The sequence below is a fragment of the Myxine glutinosa genome, chromosome 5 (genome assembly GCF_964187855.1).
Source record: "Myxine glutinosa chromosome 5, kmMyxGlut1.1, whole genome shotgun sequence".
Classification (NCBI taxonomy): domain Eukaryota; kingdom Metazoa; phylum Chordata; class Myxini; order Myxiniformes; family Myxinidae; genus Myxine; species Myxine glutinosa.
Window position 1 is genome coordinate 123,056,366 of NC_136265.1, and position 19,912 is coordinate 123,076,277.

Below are 19,912 nucleotides of genomic sequence, written 5' to 3' on the forward strand. Positions count from 1 at the left end.
GTGGCATTCACCTTAGTTACTAACAGTCCCATTCATTCATTTTGGGAACTCATGGGAGAGCAAAGATGGCGGACAAATTGCTTCAAAAAAAATGAGCCCCGTTCGACTGACCAACCGATCATCTGTCCATGTATGTTTGTGTCCGCAATACTTCAAAAACCGTTGAACATTTAGCTTTCATATTCCAGATATCGATATCTCATGACGTCGACTCAACCTGATTATATCACAGTGGTGATTGGCTGAATTTTGTTGCCATGGCAAGTATCTTGGTAATTTGGCTGTGTACCTGATATTTAAAAAAGCGTTGAACATTTCGATTTCATATTAGATTCCTCATGACATTATCTTAACCCGACTAGTCCAGGCCAGACTAGTTCATTTTGACGGGCCATCCTGCGAGTAATCTCACCACTTTGCACCATTTTGGTAAAATAGTAAACGTGGATGTCACCGCAACTCCAAAATTGACCCGCCGAGAAGGGTAGAGTCGCCCTGAGAGCGGTGTCGTCTAGTTACTATCTATCGGCTCTGTGACAGTTTTACCATTGTGTCCTTCACAATCGTTGCCATGGAGATGGTCACGTGGGTCCTGGAGGTTATTGGAATTAATAGAACTAGCAACGGTACCCACCCCATGGGTGGGGCTTCAATTGGGAGGCCCAAATGAAAAGGCAAAATATCAGAAATTGAAGGTTTTAAATTTTTTTTAAATGATTCATATCAACATCCGTTAAATCATATCACACGCAAATCATCAAAATCTAAATAGTATTTGTAGAATTTCAATAAAAGCGACATAACTGTTTATATCGGTAAATATTATTCCATCGTGTTTGGAAAAATTGGAAATTGGAAAATTGTGAAAAAATTGGAAAAAAATATAGCCTATATATTGTTAACCAATATAGCCAATATAGCCTATATATTGGAAAAACAATATATCTCCAGGAGGTCCCAGGCTTACCCACCCAAAATTTTGTTGCGATCGTTTTAACCATTTTTTCGGTACTTGGGAACAGACAGAGAGACAGACGGACAGTTATTTGGTGAATTATAATAAGATATTGTTTGAGTGCAAGAAAGGCCAAAAAACGAGTTATGCACACAGTAAAGAAAAATTCCGTTCCCACATTTCAAGACGAAATAAACATTAGCAGAAATCAGAATACATAGAAATGGCCATGTGGGAGTAGTATGCATCAGTGACTTAGACTTTATTCGTGTTACAGGGTTAACAAAATTATATTTATCGTCATTTAACCTTCAATACCTCGATTTGCCAGATTGTGAAATGTTATTACGATAATTATAATAATAATGAACGATGAAGGAAACAGGATGATTGTGATTCTGTGAAGGTTGAATCTTTTTGAGCGCGGTGTCACGTGGTCGGTGGTTGTGTCGTCATTCTGAAGCGTGAATGTCAGCTGTAGTCTGTGCTCGGTCGGGGCATCTGTGATACTAATTGTTGAATCTAAGAAGAATTTGTGAGGAGAGACATTGTTTATACATAACCAGTTGTCCATAATGTCTTCCTTCAAGAAAGCGACGAAGTCCTTTCGGCGGATCCACCAGGAACGATCGCAGGTCCGTCCGTGGATTCCAACGGTTTCGTTCTCGAACGACTTTGATAAATCACGTGATTTGCTGTTTAGATGGACGTGCTGCGCGTGCTTTTCTGTATTTACACTTGATTAATGTCCACAGTCCACATGTGTTAATATTTTGTTTGTCGTGCGGGATCTGAGAGAATTTCATGTGTTTGGAAGACTTGTAACAAAAGCGGAATTCGGTGTTTAAATTACCAAGAGATTCGTCTATCCTGCGGTCATCGTATTTATTTACTTATCAATACTATAATCTATATTATAATATAATATTAATAAGGTGTGTGTGTGTGTGTGTGTGTGTGTGTGTGTGTGTGTGTGTGTGTGTGTGTGTGTGTTTTAGTGCATTCAGAAAGTATTCAGACCCCTTCACTTTTTTCACATTTTGTTATGTTCCAGCCTTATGCTGAAATCGTTTAAATTTTCCCTCATCAATCTCGTTCATTTCATTTTTTCCTCATCAATCTACACTCAATACCCCGTAATGACAAAGAGAAAACAGAATTTTAGAAAGTTTTGCAAATTTATTAAAAAGAAAAAACTGAAATATCACATTTACATAAGTATTCATACCCTTTGCTATGACACTTGAAATTTAGCTCAGGTGGCTCCCATTTCTCTTGATCATCTTTGAGATGTTTCTACACCTTGATTGGAGTCCACCTGTGGTAAATTCAATTGATTGGACATGATTTGGAAAGGCAGACACCTGTCTATATAAGGTCTCACAGCTGACAATGCATATCAGAGCAAAAACCAAGCCATGAGGTCGAAGGAACTGCCTGCAGAGCTCAGAGACAGGATTGTGTCGAGGCACAGATCTGGGGAAGCCTACAAAAAAAAATTCTGCTGCATTGAAGGTTCCCAAGAGCACAGTGGCCTCCATAATTCTTAAATGCAAGAAGTTTGGAACAACCAGGACTCTTCCTAGAGCTGGCCGCCCGGACAAACTGGGCAATCGGGGGAGAAGGGCCTTGGTAAGAGAAGTGACCAAGAACCCAATGGTCACTCTGGCTGAGCTCCAGAGATCCTGTGTGGAGATAGGAGAAACTTCCAGAAGGACAACCATCACTGCAACACTCCACCGATCTGGGCTTTATGGTGGAGTGGCCAGACGGAAGCCAAACAGTTAGAACCTTGGTTTCATCAGACCACAGAATGTGTGTGTGTGTGTGTGTGTGTGTGTGTGTGTGTGTGTGTGTGTGTGTGTGTGTGTGTGTGTGTGTGTGTGTGTGTGTGTGTGTGTGTGTGTGTGTGTGTGTGTGTGTGTGTGTGTGTGTGTGTGTGTGTGTGTGTGTGTGTGTGTGTGTGTATGTATGTATGTGTGTGTGTATGACCACACATACATACACACATACATCAGACCAGGTCACTCTACTCTGGACATGCTGCTTCTGCTGTCTCAACAATGGATGGAGGTCTTCAATGCCAAAGAGGACATCAGAGCTGTCTCCCTCGACATATCACGTGCCTTCGATACGGTTTGGCACCCCGCTCTGCTCACCAAACTCTCCTGCTTTGGTATCCATGGAAATCTCCACGCATGGCTGGCGGACGTCCTCTCTAGTCGTAGTCAACATGTGGCCCTGAATGGGTTTCTCTCATCTCCTCTTCCTGTTCAGGCTGGAGTTCCCCAAGGCAGTGTTCTGGGCCCTGTGCTTTTTCTGGTCTTCATCAATGATCTCTCTGACTCTCTTGAAAATCCTCTCTATCTCTTTGCTGATGACTCCACTCTCTGGCGCTCCATTCCTCATCCCTCAGATCGGCAGTCTGCAGCCTCCTCACTCTCTGCAGACCTGGACAAAATCACAGACTGGGCAAACAAGTGGAACATGTCTTTCAATCCTGACAAATCTCACACTCTTACGATGTCTCTCCGAAAAGACCGACTGGACAACCCTCCCATCTACTTTCTGAATAATCCTCTCCAAGAAGTTCTGTCACTCAAGCTTTTGGGTCTCACTATCTGCCATGATCTTTCCTGGGAAAACCACATTTCCAAGCTGGCCTCCAAAGCCAGTCGCCGACTGGGCATCCTCCGTCGTGCGAAGTCCTTCCTTGGCACACCTGAGCTCCTCACCACATACAAGGCTTTCATCCGCAGCTCAATGGAGTACTGCTCTCCCCTCTGGGCTGGTGCTCCTGCCTCACACCTAGCTCGTCTTCACGCTGTTGAAACCAAAGCATTCAGAATCATTGGAATCTCCTGCGATAACGCTATCTCCGAGGGCCTTTCACTTACTCAGCGCAGGCAGGTTGCTGGTCTTTCCGTCTCCTACCGACTCCTCTCCGGCCTTGCTCCCCCAGCTCTCTCTGGGCTCTGTCCCCCAAATATTCCTACAGGTCGCACAAGATCTGCCTGCAACCCTCTTATGGTTAAACTGCCAAAATCAAGACTCTCTGCTCACCTTCACTCCTTCATTCCTCTTTTCTCCCGCCTCTGGAACAAATTCCATCGCTCTCTTCAATCCCACTCCTCCCTCCAGGTCTTTAAAACGGCTGTTCACCACCATCTCTTATCTTCCCCAATCCAAAACCTTGATCTTTTCTACCCCCGCTAATTTCACCCCAAATCCACTTTTTGAGGTGCCGACTTCTTTCCTGGAAGTCCTTGGTGTCCTTGCGTTTTATACCTATCCTGCCCCCCCCCCCCCCAGGCCCTCTCCCTCCCACACATCTCCCGATGTCCCTGCTCTCAAATGTTGTGTTTGTGTGCTTCCTCCCCTTCTCTCCCCATCTTGTTGACCGCTCCCCTTTTTATATACTTTGTTTGCTTCTTTGTTTGATTTGTTTGTTTGATAAATGTTAGCTCTTTCACGAGCCTCGACTCTGTATACAAAAAAGAAAAAAGAAAAAAAAAGTGTGTGTATATATTGTTACGGATTCGGCCCTAATTATGGTTGTTATTGTTATCATTGTTGGTTCTAGATATTATGCTTATTGTGGCTTAAGGGAAAGGGTTATTGTGGTTAAAAGGTTTACAAGCGCTCCTGGTAAAATGTGGCCGGAAATCGGATCGTGACCCGGAAGGAAAAAGGGAGCGAGGAAGAAGAGGCGGGAGGAGATCGTGAAAAGACGTTTTGGTGGAAGCTCCGGACCGAGCAGTCGAGGGTACAGTGCGAGTGAACTTTGCGTCCTTGAAAGGAAGTTCGTGCGATAGGTGATATCGCCGTAGTGCTGTGGAGCCTGGGTAGTCGGGTATCTGCATTGAGGTTTCAGAGTATCCTTGCCTCAAAGGAGTATCCTTGCCCCTAAGGAGTATTCGGAGTATCCTTGCCTCAAAGGAAATGCTCGAGTGAAAGCCGTCCGCCATTTCGCCACGTGCGCTACCTTCAGTGAAAAGGTTTTTGTCGCGTCGGTCGGGCATTATTCCTCGGTGGGTTGCCGGGGATGGCTGTGCAAGAAAGTGGCTTTTGATGTTTATAAGGAGACTCGCTGATAGAACCGCAAACGTGTATGTCGGAGCGCGTCTTTGGGAGGTTTCCCATTCCACCGCTGTTGTGTGGGGTGTTGGACCATTGACCTATGGGTTGCTACGATCGTCCACGCCTCAATTGATTGTGATCGGACATCGATCCAACGATCGCTGGAGCGAATCGACTTCGCCTTGGAGGGGTACAGAGCCATTGGGGGAGTGCTGTGAGTTTGGGTTAAAGGACTAGATAAGGTGGTACCATCTTAAAATAGTGATTGTAGGGCGAATTGCTATTATTATTTGTGTCGTGATTCCGGTGTGATTTATAATATATTATTGTTTGTTCATAACCCTTGGTCTGGTTTCATTATTGATTTGATTGATTTCAACCAAGGATAACGTATCTTTCTGCCGGGGACCCTCTCGGGGTTCGGAGGTTTACTGAGACCAGGGGATAGGGGAGGACCCCGTAACAGAAATTGGGGGCTCGTCCAATTGATATTCGTGGGCTCGAAATTGGGTCTGTGTCCGGGATATAAAATTTCCTAAATTTAGTCCGGGAAAGAATTCCCTAACATTCCCAGAATTCCCAAATTTGGAACTTTTTCCAACATTCCAAACTTTTTCCAAAAACAAACAAAAAATTTTTTTTTGTTTTTTTGTAAATTTCTTGTGTGAAAGTTAACAGGTGTTAACAATAGTCACCATGGAGTTTGAGCAGAGAAGTTTGCAGTGACCCCGAGTGAAGCACAGTTCAGAGCGTTAGTAAAATCGGACCTCGGGAAATTGGCCAAACATTTTAGCTTGGAGGTCCGAGCTAATATGAGGAAGGCAGAGATGCAGACAGTGGTGATACAATCTATGGTGGGATTAGGAACATGGGAAGCGGTAGCCCGGGATTGGTTACCCGAGGAACCAGAAGAGGTGGAGCTCCGGAAACTGGAGTTGCAATTGCAGAGCGAGGAAAGAAGAGCAGAACAGGAATGAGAACTCCAGGAAAGGTTAAAAGCAGAGGAAAGGAAAGCAGAAGAGAGAAGAGAAGAGAAACAAGCAGAGGGAAGGAGAGTGGAACGAGAACTCCAGGAAAGGTTAAATGCAGAGGAACGAGAACTCCAGGAAAGATTAAAAGCAGAGGAACGAGAACTCCAGGAAAGATTAAAAGCAGAGGAAAGGAAAGCAGAAGAGAGAAGAGAAGAGAAGAGAAACAAGCAGAGGAAAGGAGAGTTGAAAGAGAACTCCAGGAAAGGTTAGAGGAGAAAAAAACAGAGGAGAGAAAAGCCGAAAGGGAGTTAAGGGATCGTTTAATGGCGCTTCAGCAGGAAATTAGACTCAAGGAGCTGGATGTAATGAAAGAACGGGGAGAGGTACCATCCATGCCGACTGGTTCGACACCTAGTCAAAACACCTGGGATGTTGGCAGACATGTGAGGCTGGTTCCACCCTTCAATGAAAAGGAGGTAGCCAAGTTTTTTCCACACTTTGAGAAAGTGGCTCGACTGTTAAACTGGCCTGAGGAGTACTGGTCCATACTAGTGCAAAGTGTTCTGGTGGGTAAAGCTCAAGAGATTTATTCGGCTTTACCGATTGACCAATGTGCAGATTACGAGGTATTGAAGAAACACATTCTCAAAGCCTATGAATTGGTCCCGGAAGCTTACCGGCAAAAATTCCAGAATGCCAGGAGGAGGGAGAGTGAGACCCATGTGAAGTTTGCCAGATTGAAAGAAACCATGTTTGATAGGTGGTGTGATTCAAAAGGAGTGTGGAAAGACTTCGAACTATTGCGACAATTGATCCTTGTGGAGGAATTCCAACAGTGTCCACGAGGACATTAAAGTACATCTGGAGGAAAGGAAAGTACCAAAGTTGTATGAGGCAGCAACCGTGGCAGATGACTATGCCTTAACACACAGGATGGGGTTCCACACACCGAACTTCTCGCCCAGACCTAGCCAGGGGAGCTATGGTACATCAGGGGCGGAGAACGAAAATTTATGGGGGCGGCCTCGAGATGAAAATGAGGACCACTCTTTTTTTTTTTCTTTTTTTTTTTTTTTTGTATACTGAAGCAAGGCTCGTGAAAGAGCTGACATTTACTTCACAAACAAATCAACCAGACAAACAAAATATATAAAAAGAGGGAGCGGAAGTGAAGGGGAAGCACACAAACACTTGAGAGCACACAACATTTAAGAGCAGGGAGATGTGTGGGAGGGAGAGGGCTTGGGGGGAGGAGGCGTGGGAAGGGGGGGGGGTGGGAGAAGTATAAAAGACAAGGACATCAAGGACATCAAGGACTTCCAGGACAGAAGTTGGTATTTCAAAAAAGTGGAATTGGGGTGAAATTAGCGGGGATAGAAAAGATCAAGGTTTTGGATGGGGGAAGATAAGAGATGGTGGTGAACAGCTGTTTTAAAGACCTGGAGGGTGGAGTGGGATTGAAGAGAGTGAGGGAGTTTGTTCCAGAGGTGGGAGAAAAGAGGAATGAAGGAGTGAAGGTGAGCAGAGAGTCTTGATTTTGGCAGTTTAACCATAAGTTAACCAGTTCTGATACCACGACTTCTAGAAATCATAAGACTGCGGTTCCAAGACAGACCTATCGTCCGGGGGGCTCGAGGCAGACCGCCGCCCCCATGCCTTGGCAGACCACGAGGTTCTCCTCCGGGCCTACTTGCACTTTTTGCCATAAACCTGGACACTTGATGTCCAACTGTTATGCTCGGGGAAAGGAAAATCAGGCATGGAGTTTGACTAGTATGACTCCAAATGCAATGGTCATGGTGAGAAATCGCCCTCAAAAGGGTTACCAACCATTTATTTCAGAGGGGTTTGTGTCACTGGATGGAGCCTCGACTAACCGGAGACCTGTTCGGGTATTGAGGGACACAGGAGCACATCAATCTTTAATGCTTGAAGGCATCTTGCCATTGTCCGAGGAGACGGCAACTGGTGATGGTGTTCGTTTACAGGGGATTGGTGGCTGTGTTGGAGCTCCACTTCATGTCATCCAGTTGGAGTCTGATTTGGTGTCAGGACCGGTCACCGTCAGTTTACAAGTCACGCTTCCTGTAGAGGGAGTATCTGTTGTTATCGGGAATGATTTGGCCGGTGGTCAAGTTTATGGTAACCCGATAGTTGTTAAAAAGCACAGTAGGGAAAATAACACCACACCAGTTAGGGATGGTGACAAATTTAGCAAGTTATTTGTAGGTGGACTGAACTTCAAAACAAAGGAAGATGTTCTGGAGTCTGCCTTCAGCAAATATGGACCGCTTTTGGAAGTGATGCTGATAAAATACAGGGAGACACGAAAGTCGAGAGGGTTTGGCTTTGTCACGTTTGAAAACTCAAAGGACGCCAGAGAGGCAGAAAAGGATCTGAATAACAAGGAGTTGGAGGGTCGGACCATCGCAGTAGGGAAGGCATTTCGCAGGGGTTGAGGGGGCTATAGAGGAGGACCACGGAGTAGTCGTGGTGGTGGCCGCAATCGATATTATTATGGAGGTTTCCAGAGTTATGACTGCTCCCGAAGGAAGGATTTATCAGAGCAGTGGCCGAGAAGGAGACCGCCATTCAGGTGACTACTGTGACAAGTGGTCCAACCGTGATTGTTAGGAAAGTTAGAAAGAGTTGAAGCACTGAATGCTGCGGAGCAGCCGAGTCAAGATTCCTACACGGATTAACCGTGAACGCCACGTTCCTAAAGGCGTCCATGTAGTGAACTTTCCTACACGGATTAACCGTGAACTCCACGTTCCTAAAGGCGCCCATGTAGTGAACTTTCCTACACGGACTAACCGTGAACTCCACGTTCCTAAAGGCGTCCATGTAGTGAATCTGTCCAGGCCTCACCACCCAACCACCATGGAACCTGGCCCTCAGCTCGGCCTCCCAGAAAAAGTGCTATAGATTTGCTGGACTTTGGATTTTTGATCACCACCCCTTAACCTTCATTCAAAATAAACTAAAAGAAAAAAATCAGAGGGTGCTGTGATGGACTTTGGCTTTGCAGGGGTTTAACTTGGAAATGGAACATGTAAAGGGCAGGGACAATGTCGTTGCTGATGCTTTGTCCAGAGTGAATTAACTTTGGAAATCTCTGTAAGTTGTTCGAAGTTTTGTTGCTTTATTCTTGGGGAAACATCGATTACTTGTGTTGGTTTCAAGAATTTGCCTACAAAGAAAGTTTTCGCTGTGTTCAAACTTTCTTTCTTGAGGGGGGGAAGTGTTACGGATTCGGCCCTAATTATGGTTGTTATTGTTATCATTGTTGGTTCTAGATATTATGCTTATTGTGGCTTAAGGGAAAGGGTTATTGTGGTTAAAAGGTTTAAAGTGCTCCTGATAAAATGTGGCCGAAATCGGATCGTGACCCGGAAGGAAAAAGGGAGCGAGGAAGAAGAGGCGGGAGGAGATCGTGAAAAGACGTTTTGGTGGAAGCTCCAGACCGAGCGGTCGAGCGTACAGTGCGAGTGAACTTTGCGTCCTTGAAAGGAAGTTCGTGCGATAGGTGATATCGCCGGAGTGCTGTGGAGCCTGGGTAGTCGGGTATCTGGATTGAGGTTTCGGAGTATCCTTGCCTCAAAGCCCCGGCTCGAGTGAAAGCTGTCCGCCATTTCGCCACGTACGCTACCTTCATGTGAAAAGTTTTTGTCGCGTCGGCCGGGCATTATTCCCCGGTGGGTTGCCGGGGACGGCTATGCAAGAAAGTGGCTTTTGAGGATTATAAGGAGACTCGCTGATTGAACCGCAAACGTGTACGTCGGAGCGCGTCTGGGAGGTTTCCCATTCCACCGCCGTTGCGGGGTGTTGGACCACGTGACCTATGGGTTGCTTCGATCGTCCACGCCTCAATTGATTGTGATCGGACATCGATCCAACGATCGCTGGAGCGAATCGACTTCGCCTTGGAGGGGTACAGAGACATTGGGGGAGTGCTGTGAGTTTGGGTTAAAGGACTAGATAAGGTGGTAACATCTTAAAATAGTGATTGTAGGGCGAATTGCTATTATTATTTGTGTCGTGATTCCGGTGTGATTTATAATATATTATTGTTTGCTCATAACCCTTGGTGTGGTTTCATTATTTATTTGATTGATTTCAACCAAGGATAACGTATCTTTCTGCCGGGGACCCTCTCGGGGTTCGGAGGTTTACCGAGACCAGGGGATAGGGGAGGACCCTGTAACAATATGTAGGTGTTTGTGTGTGTGTGTATGTAGGTGTGTGTGTGTATATATATATATATATATATATATATATATATATATATATATATATATACACCGGAGGGGACTATAGGTTTGCACTCCGTCTCTCAGTCTGTCTGTCAGTCTGTCCGTCCGCCACGCAAAGAACAGTTTTCCGGACTTTTTTTCTAAACACTTAATGCAAATGATTTCAAACTTGGTACATGGTTTCCTCATGATAAGTTACAGATCAAGTTCGAACTTCACGACGTTTCGATCATTTTTGACAAAGTTATGGCACTTTGAACTTTGGTAATTTCCCCAACAGTTTTCCGGACGACAGACTGCCGGTAGGGGACATGTATTGCAGCGCAATACTCAGAATGCTTGTTTACCAACCGATTGCTCTGAAACCCGATAAAGCCCTTCTACTGGATGGTTCGCAGGATTACTTCGTGGCAGATTTTTTCGATTTTGGATAAGGGTGCTGATTAGGGGGCTCCGGGAGGGTTCCCCCAAATCAGCAGGGGTTTGAACTACATACAACCTCAAGAGATGACCGTCAGCTCACTCAGGGATATTTATTTAATGAAAGCTGTAACTTCCTCCTCCCTCACATGCAGCATAGGTACATCTGGAATCGGCATCTGTGCAACCTTGCTGGAATCATCTGAATGCTGCATTAAGACTGCACTAACACCCTTACTCATCACTTTAATTGTAACAAGCGACTGATCTGATATTTGTACAGAAATGTGCAGACTGAATCTTTCCCTTTGTCTTGTCTGGCTTCGTCAAGGACAAATTAAGCTGTGTACTAAAATATGACAGCACTTGACCAACAAATATGCAGAAAATCTCCCACCAGGTTATGAAACAAATCATTTGATGGGAAAACTGATCCGATTTGTTACCTCCACCCAGTGATTAAATGTTGGTGAAAGATAGGGATATAAAAAAAAAAATACATAAAATAACCTGAGCTCAAACTGAAATATGCTGTTTTGCCACTCTGTCAAATGCCATTGCCAGGAGCCAATGAGGGTTAAAAACGCTGTTCGTCCATGGATACATGCAAGGGCATGGATGAACAGGAAAAGAGCAGTATGGAAGGGGATGAAACAGTCATTTGTAATTTGTACACCGCTGCTTCCCTCTTCCAGCTCCAGGCGCTGCATGGCGGTATCGCCGGGTGCCAGAGGCGCACCTGCAATGCCGCGCTGGAGGATATTTATTTATTTGGCATGGGGCGGTGTACTTTGAATGTATCTGTACTTGTTTATTTCCTTTCTCATCTGGGAGATATCTCGGGTACCTTTTGAGTTAGGAAGCTGATATTCGGACATAACATTGACCAAGTGATTTGGCTGAAAAGGGTATTTTTGATTTGTTGATTTATCAATTAATCAGTTAATTATTAAATTTTTCGATTAATTACTTTATTTTCAAAAAAGTTGCTGGTTCAGAGGAAACGATGGTGGTTTAGGTATGCTATTAGCCAATATTGATTAATAAATTAATTATTTTACTGTTTTTATTTATTTTAATAAATCAATTAATCAATTATTTTGCACTACTCCATCTCAATTCCATCTCCATGTGCTGCACTGCGGGATCGCCGGGTGCTGAAGCCGCCCCGGCAATGTCACGCACTGGAGGATGTTATGTATTTTTATTTGACATGGGACGGTGTGCTTGAACTACAGCTCTACTTGTTTAGAGATTTGTTTTAGGAAGTGTCAATATTGTTTGAAAATATTACGAGTCGGGATGGGTGGTGGTGGTTCGTGTGCAGCCACCCGGCTGCTGGTTCCATCATTTTTGTGGATTTGCTGGGCGTGTCTTCCGCTGATGCAATGCCTCTCTATAACCAGTTATCTGGTGCTCATTTTGCCGACCTCGGAAGGATGACGGGCTGAGACAACCCCACCTGGCGTTAATTCAACGGGATTCGAACTCGGGACCTTCAGATCCCAAGCCCGCCACCCTAACCATTAGGCCAACACCAGGTGCTGGGATGGGTGATGACATAAGATGGTGGCACACTATTTCCTTAAAGACCTGTTCAGGAAAGAGTGGAATTGAACCATCCGTGGAACACTGTTCAACTTGAGCCTCTGGGAACCGTGAATCGCTTTTCACATTTGCAGCCACAACAACTCTTCACCATAGTAAGAAATGCTGCTAAATAAATGGATAACTGCTGCCTGCTCAAGCGTACCGTGCACATTTCTCGAGTCTTGGGCCCTCACATTGTCCTGAGCTGAGTCTGATGGCAAGTAAAGCGGTCTGTTATACCTGAACACCAACCATAGCTAGGGAGTCTGTTAAAACCCAGCAGGCTATCTAATGCCATTTAGGGTGGGGCCAATCTGCTTGCCACCACCTAGTGTGCTTTACCTGTGACGACCGTTAACACTTTGTGATCGAGTCATTGCTGTCAGGATAACTTGCGATGGGCATGAACATATTGCTAATGAAAAGGCCATGCTGCTGAATGTATATCCCTCTAAAGTCTAAACAAATGATATTGAGGTACTTTTACCATATCGTAATGTATAAACCCCGACTGGGTCATTTGATCACCAATTTAATTTCAGGACTCTACCTTGATCAATAAGCAATGTATTTTTTTTATTTATCAACTGGAAGCCGATTATGAGTATACCTGAGGTCTGTTACACCTTGCTTTCCATGATGGTTGATGTGCTCTTATGAGATATGAATGGTAATCTTCCATTGTTTGACATTTTGCTGACTCTTTATGAAGACAAGTATTCCATTGTACCTTGATGAGGCACCAATTCCATCGATCCATTCTGCCAACTAGATCGTCACTCGGTGGAGCGCAAACCTCCGCCAGGCTGAACGGTTTATGTTTGTATCCCACTGATGGGCCGGATCTGCATCCCGATCTTGTAACCAAAATCGAATCGGCTTGTCCTTGTCACCTACTCAACTCGTCCACCTAGTTTCGTCATAACCCGTGGCCATAACTTTGAGATATTGAGCTTTCTATTGTTTTTATCCCGATCTCTCAATGGTGAAGAATCGCCTAAATTGTAATATCAGGATTCGGATCTTCACCAAAATTGAATCGGTTCGACCTTGTCCCACACCCAACCTGTCCGTCAAGTTTTGTCCGAATCCATCCATAACGTTTTGAGATGTCCTTCTCACAGACAGATGAACAAACAGGTGAAAACATTACCTTCGGTAGTGCAGGTAAACGAGGAACAGTTTCCATGATTATTTTATTAACAATGGAGGAATCTTGTCACTTGAACATTGCTCACGTCATTCAGCCATCAGCCATAGCAATGCATATTCGTTATTTTCTCTGTCAGCAAGAAATAAGAAAAGTCAGACACCAATCTGTGAGCTTGTGACCTCTATGTGAGCTTGTGACCTGTCCGTGAGCGCTGGCCTCTGTGACGTCTCTTTTCGACAAACCTGTCCTGGATGTTTTGCATGTACAACATTGTTATTTATTTTAATCATATCCTCTGCTTCCCTTTCTACCATCCGTATATTTACCCGCAGCCAAAGAGCAGGAAGAACTTGGGCCTGCTGGAAAAGAAAAAGGACTATAAAATCCGTGCTAGGTGTGTGAGTACCACCATGGCCCATTCACACTGTCTAAGCTTCCATCGTGATGCGCAGCATTTGGCTCGATTTCCAAATGCTGTGATGAATGTGTCGAGTTTGCTACGTCTGTTCGTTCCTTAGACATTGGCACCGAAAGCAGGACCTCCTGCTCGCCCTGCGGCGCAAGGCAGAAGAGAAGAACCCTGATGAGTTCTACTACAAGATGACGAGCACCAAGCTCCAGGTACTTGTTTTTTGAGTTTATGTGAAGGTGCTAATGGGATGCAGGGTTCTTCTTCAAGCAGTTTGTCCTTCCAAATGAAGGAAGTGGAGAAGAGGAAGGTAAACAATGATCTCACCCATTAGGCCACTGCCAGTAAACCATCTGGTTTTGGACCAGATTGTTTACTTAATATTTATATGTTTAATAGTTTAATATTTTGTTTAATATTTATATATATTTATATATATTTATATATATTTATATATATATATTTAATAGTTCAATATTTTCAAATAGAGCATTTGAGAAGCAATGAACCATCAATGTTGTTACGCACAGGGTTTTAATAATGGTGCCATTTTCCCCCAAACCTGCTGATGTCACTTCTCCAGCAGCGAGGCAACCTCTTCTTCTTCTCCCTCTTCTTCCTTTAATGGCCACCATTATCTCTTGTGGATTTGGCTGGGGGGAACTTGGCCACAGTCTTCACAAACCTACTGGCTAGGCCTGACGTTCGACTAGTTCGGGCAGGAATTTGTAATTTGGCCATGGTGCTGGCGATAGCTCACCTACTCTTCGCAAATGTTACCGTGGGATCTTTAATGTCTCCCAACGAATGCTAGAAGACGGGACGCCCAATTTAATGCCCATCCGAGGGACGGCACACACATTGATGAATCACCCCGTCTTTGAAATACCTTGTTGATGGTGTATAACTTGGTCGGGAATCGAACCCAGGCTAGACAGCTTAGAGGCGAGTGTGCGTACCTTTAGGTCAGAGTAAGAGAACCTCCCATTGGGGTTATGCAAGTGATGTGGTGATTGAGGAGTTGAAATTGCCAGACAAGTGAGATTTTAACATTGTTGTTTGTAAAGGAATTTTATAATAAGTTGCTAACACCTCTCCATTCCAGGTAAGTAGAATATCTTAACCCCATGAACACCCTAGAGTCCCAAATATAAATCTATTTCTGTTTAATTTGCTCATCTCCCCAGGATGGAGTGCATGAGACGAGTGCCGCTGAGCCCACGGTGACAGAGGATCAGCAGAAGCTGATGAAAACGCAAGACATTTGTTATGTACAAATGAAATGCATGTCTGAAGCCAAGGTTTGTCGGCCTGGTGGGGATTGAGGATGAAAGGATAACGGGGTGAAGGATTAGAAGGGTTTGCAATGTGAAAGCCTCTTTTAGAATGTTCCTGAAGTGGAGGAAAAGTGGCAATTGTTGCGCGATTTATGCAGAAAATCGAGAGGCTGAAAGGTGAGCTCCATTTTCTGGAGTCTGAGGAGGAGAGTGGACGTCACACCTTCTTTGTGGACACAAAGGACGAAGGTACAAAAGGGTTTTGTATGGACTGGTGAATCTCGTATTATTGCAAAATGGTGATTTTGAACTTTAAAATGGTATTTCGTACTTTGATGTGATGAAAAGATACACCAAATATTAGCTTTGTATCCTTCCAGAGTGGTTTGTGGCCACACATTTGTTAGATATTATAATGGTGAGCGCGTGGACTCTCTGCGAGCGCTTGTCCTCTCTGTGAGCGCGTGGCCTCTCCGCAATCCTTTCAGGTGTTGCTGATTTCTTTTTTCGACAACCCTTAAATTGGTATAATTTTAAATGATGTAAATTTCTATACAATTCATAGTTGGTGTTTGTCATTGTGTCATTGATCCCATGTGTAATAATACCATACGTGGCCTTTGTTTTTACTTCTTTTTTTTTTACCATTTCTTGCTTGTATTAAGACGTTTGCTACCGTGCATGTCCTCGGTTTCCTTTCAATAAAAGTTCAAGCTCCGCTTTATCTTTAGTCGCTGCAGGTTTTGTTGAGCGATGCTGCTGGAGTTCATTGCGAGGAAAGATTTATTTTTTTTGGCAAACAGATAATTTAGCCATGCATGAGACATATCTGCATCTCCGAAGGACAATTCGTGTGATTTTTAATCTTTTTATGTTTGTATACGAACGTTCATTTGAAATTCCAAGCGTGAATGGGCTTTCGAGGCGGTGCGTGGTGCCGAGCACTGTTCTCTCTACTTACGGTGAATTTTTGTGACAGTTTCCAGTTTTGACCTGGCGAGTCGGCTCGACACGGATCCTGAACTAATCCCTCGCATCTTCAATCGCCCGAAGCTGCACACTCTACAAACTCGCCCCGTCGTTGGCAGCACTGACCCTCGTGTGCTCAAGGTTTGCATTGTTTATCCCCTTTCACGGAAAAACCAGACTTCCACCAGGCCGAACCCTACAGGATTACTCTTTCCATTAAAATTATTCCACTAAGAAAAATTCACAACATTATTTTTTATATCTTTCCTCTTGAAGAGGAATTTGAGTTTTCCCACTTGCTTTTTTAAATCACCAGTGGCATCTCTGCCCAATTGCCCATCCCGATGGTAGTTTTGGATCGTATCATGCTGCATCTCGCACGCTGACTGTGTTTATTTTGTTCTCCCACCTTGCTCCCCAATTCCCCGTCTGCTGTGTGAAGAGACAGGCTCGAACCCGTGCACAGCAGTACCACTTGCTTGAGCAACACGTGGCCAGGGAGGCAAAGCTGTTGGTCACGCAGCAGAAAATCCAGACGAGGAAAGACCTATTGGTATGGCGTTGGTGAAGTGGGAAGTGTGGATTCGGTTTTGGTGGTGATCATGCTGGGTTGGATTGGGGGTGCATTTGCCCTGAAGGATGTGGTTTATCGCCAGATTGGTTTTACGTCCCCCACCGACGGTGGATGGAGGTTATGTTTTCACCCCTGTCTGTCTGTTTTTTCTGTGAACAAGATATCTCAAAGGTTGTGGACGGAATCGGACGAAATTTGGCGGAGTGGTAGCGTATGTGACAAGGACGAAATGATTAGATTTTGGTGAAGATCCGGATTCAGATCCAGCTCGTATAATTTTTAATGTGATTCTCCACCATTGAGTGATAGAGCGAAAACCAACATATAGTGGGATAGCTTAAAAAGTTATGGATGAGTTTTGACGAAACTTTGTGGGTAGGTTGGGTGTGTGACACGGACGAAACGATTCGATTTTGGTGAACATCTGAATATGGATTCGGATGTGAGAATTATTTGATTTTTAAGCGATTCTTCACCATTGAGAGATCGGGCGAAAAACGATATATAACATGATACTTAAAATTATGGACGAGTTATGACTAAACTTGGTGGATAAGTTGGCTAGGTGACAAGAACAAGACGATTAGATTTTGGTTCAGGTCCAAATCCAGATTTGGCCTATGAGTGGGATACACAACAACGTAAATGGTCCAGCCTGGTGGAGGTATGCGCTCCACTGAGTATCGTTCTACTAACTATTATGGAATGATCCAAATGAATGATTGTTTTAAGGCCATTTTCCCCGCTGGAGCGGGGGTTAGCCTTGCGGACCCCATGACAATCATGGTTCCCTGTTTGAGGCAATGTTTTTTATGGCCGGATGCCCTTCCTGACGCCAACCCTTTGTCGCCTCTTACGATGCGCAGGGATACGGTGTACCTATTCTAAATCTGGGTACATACCGTGATCATTCACCCCAGCAAGCTGGTACTCAATTTGCCGACCTCGGAAGGATGACAGGCTGAGACAACCCCCTTGGTGTTAATTTAGCGATCGACCGGGATTCGAACTCAGGATCCTAGGATCCCAAGCCGGCACCCTAACCGCTAAGCCAATACCAGGCTATGGAATGATCCAAATGGTGGACGATTTTATTTTCTTGCTAAACTTTTGTTGCGTCGTCTCAATGTACAAAGCAATGGCAATATCATTTATCATTGCATCAATTTTAACAGGAACACTCGAACAGAGTTTGCATAAAGGGGTCCACGTTTATATTGCTTTTTCTGGTCAGGCCCTGTGCTTTTTCTGGTCTTCATCAATGATCTCTCTGACTCTCTTGAAAATCCTCTGTATCTCTTTGCTGATGACTCTACTCTCTGTCGCTCCATTCTTCATCCCTCAGATCGGCAGTCTGCTGCCTCCTCACTCTCTGCAGACCTGGACAAAATCACAGACTGGGCAAACAAGTGGAACATGTCTTTCAATCCTGACAAATCTCACACTCTTACGATGTCTCTCCGAAAAGACCGACTGGACAACCCTCCCATCCACTTTCTGAATAATCCTCTCCAAGAAGTTCTGTCACTCAAGCTTTTGGGTCTCACTATCTGCCATGATCTTTCCTGGGAAAACCACATTTCAAATCTGGCCTCCAAAGCCAGTCGCCGACTGGGCATCCTCCGTCGTGCGAAGTCCTTCCTTGGCACACCTGAGCTCCTCACCACATACAAGGCTTTCATCCGCAGCTCAATGGAATACTGCTCTCCCCTCTGGGCTGGTGCTCCTGCCTCACACCTAGCTCGTCTTCACGCTGTTGAAACCAAAGCATTCAGAATCATTGGAATCTCCCACGATGAAGCTAACTCCAAGGGCCTCTCACTCACTCACCGCAGGCAGGTTGGTGGTCTTTCCATCTTCTACCGACTCCTCTCTGGCCTTGCCCCCCCCCAGCTCTCTCTGGGCTCTGTCCCGCAAATATTCCTACAGGTCGCACAAGATCTGCCTGCAACCCTCTAATGGTCAAACTGCTAAAATCAAGACTCTCTGCTCACCTTCACTCCTTCATTCCTCTTTTCTCCCGCCTCTGGAACAAACTCCCTCACTCTCTTCAATCCCACTCCACCCTCCAGGTCTTTAAAACAGCTGTTCACCACCATCTCTTATCTTCCCCCATCCAAAACCTTGATCTTTTCTACCCCCGCTAATTTCACCCCAATTCCACTTTTTTGAAATACCAACTTCTGTCCTGGAAGTCATTGGTGTCCTTGTGTTTTATACTTCTCCCTCCACCCCCCCCCCCCCATTCCCATGCCTCCTCCCCCCAAGCCCTCTCCCTTCCACACATCTCCCTGCTCTCAAATGTTGTGTTTGTGTGCTTCACCTTCTCTCCCCATCTTGTTTTCCGCTCCCGCTTTTTGTGTGTTTTGTTTGTCTGGTTGATTTGTTTGTGAAGTAAATGTTAGCTCTTTCACGAGCCTCGATTCAGTATACAAAAAAAATAAAAAAATAAAAAATTTGAGGCTTCAACGAAGACTTTTTTTCTTTGTTACTTATGATGTGGATGACTGCATGTCCTCTCTAATGCCGTGGTCCCTTGCGTGCATACACGTTTTACGGTTTACCTCATCATAGGTGTATCTTATTCTTTCGTAATACCTTGAATAAACGCTTTTATTGATGTTCATTTGTGCGTGCAGGACAAGAGGCAGAAGGTTAAGGTTAAACCGGAAACCAAGTCATCCCCTGCGATCTACAGGTTCAAACTCGAGCGTCAGCGATAGATTGTCTAGAGGGAGCAATGTATGTGTGTTCGACATTCCCAAAATGCATCACTAAACTCCACCACTGTGAGCGCGGTGAGGGAAAGCTTTTATTTCCTGATCTACACGGTAACTGTAACACACCTGGAGGATTTCCCTATGGAGCGACAAGTGCTATTTGAGAGCATTTTGGATTCCACAATGTTCAAAATATTTTGAAGATGAAAATGTTGGAATTGCTTATGATTTGGAAATGTATTTAATAAAGCAATTTTTGGAGAGAAGAAAGTTGCTGCTGCTTTGCATCTTTTTTGTTTTACAAAGATCGAGGCTCATGGTCGAGTGAGGACGGTAATATATAAATGTGTGTATGTATATATATATATATATATATATATACATACATACATATACATACATATATATATATATATATATACATACATACATACATACATACACACACAGTTGTTTTTGTTTTCTACAGTCGAGGTTTGTGCAAGAGCTAGAACACAAAATGGATCAGGATGCAGCAGAATAAAAAGAACACCAGGAA

The 19,912-nt window shown here is 44.5% G+C and overlaps 1 protein-coding gene across 1 annotated transcript; it reads left to right on the forward strand.

Annotated features, from left to right (window-relative positions):
- The first annotated feature begins 1,333 nt into the window (after positions 1 to 1,333).
- On the forward strand, positions 1,334 to 19,647 carry UTP11 (UTP11 small subunit processome component). Its single transcript, XM_068116366.2, has 8 exons — positions 1,334 to 1,590; positions 13,758 to 13,819; positions 13,944 to 14,046; positions 15,022 to 15,135; positions 15,270 to 15,360; positions 16,091 to 16,221; positions 16,523 to 16,633; positions 19,294 to 19,647. Exons 1-8 carry the CDS (start codon positions 1,531 to 1,533, stop codon positions 19,375 to 19,377), a joined length of 756 nt encoding a protein of 251 aa, XP_067972467.1. The 5' UTR covers positions 1,334 to 1,530; the 3' UTR covers positions 19,378 to 19,647.
- The last annotated feature ends 265 nt before the right edge of the window (positions 19,648 to 19,912 follow it).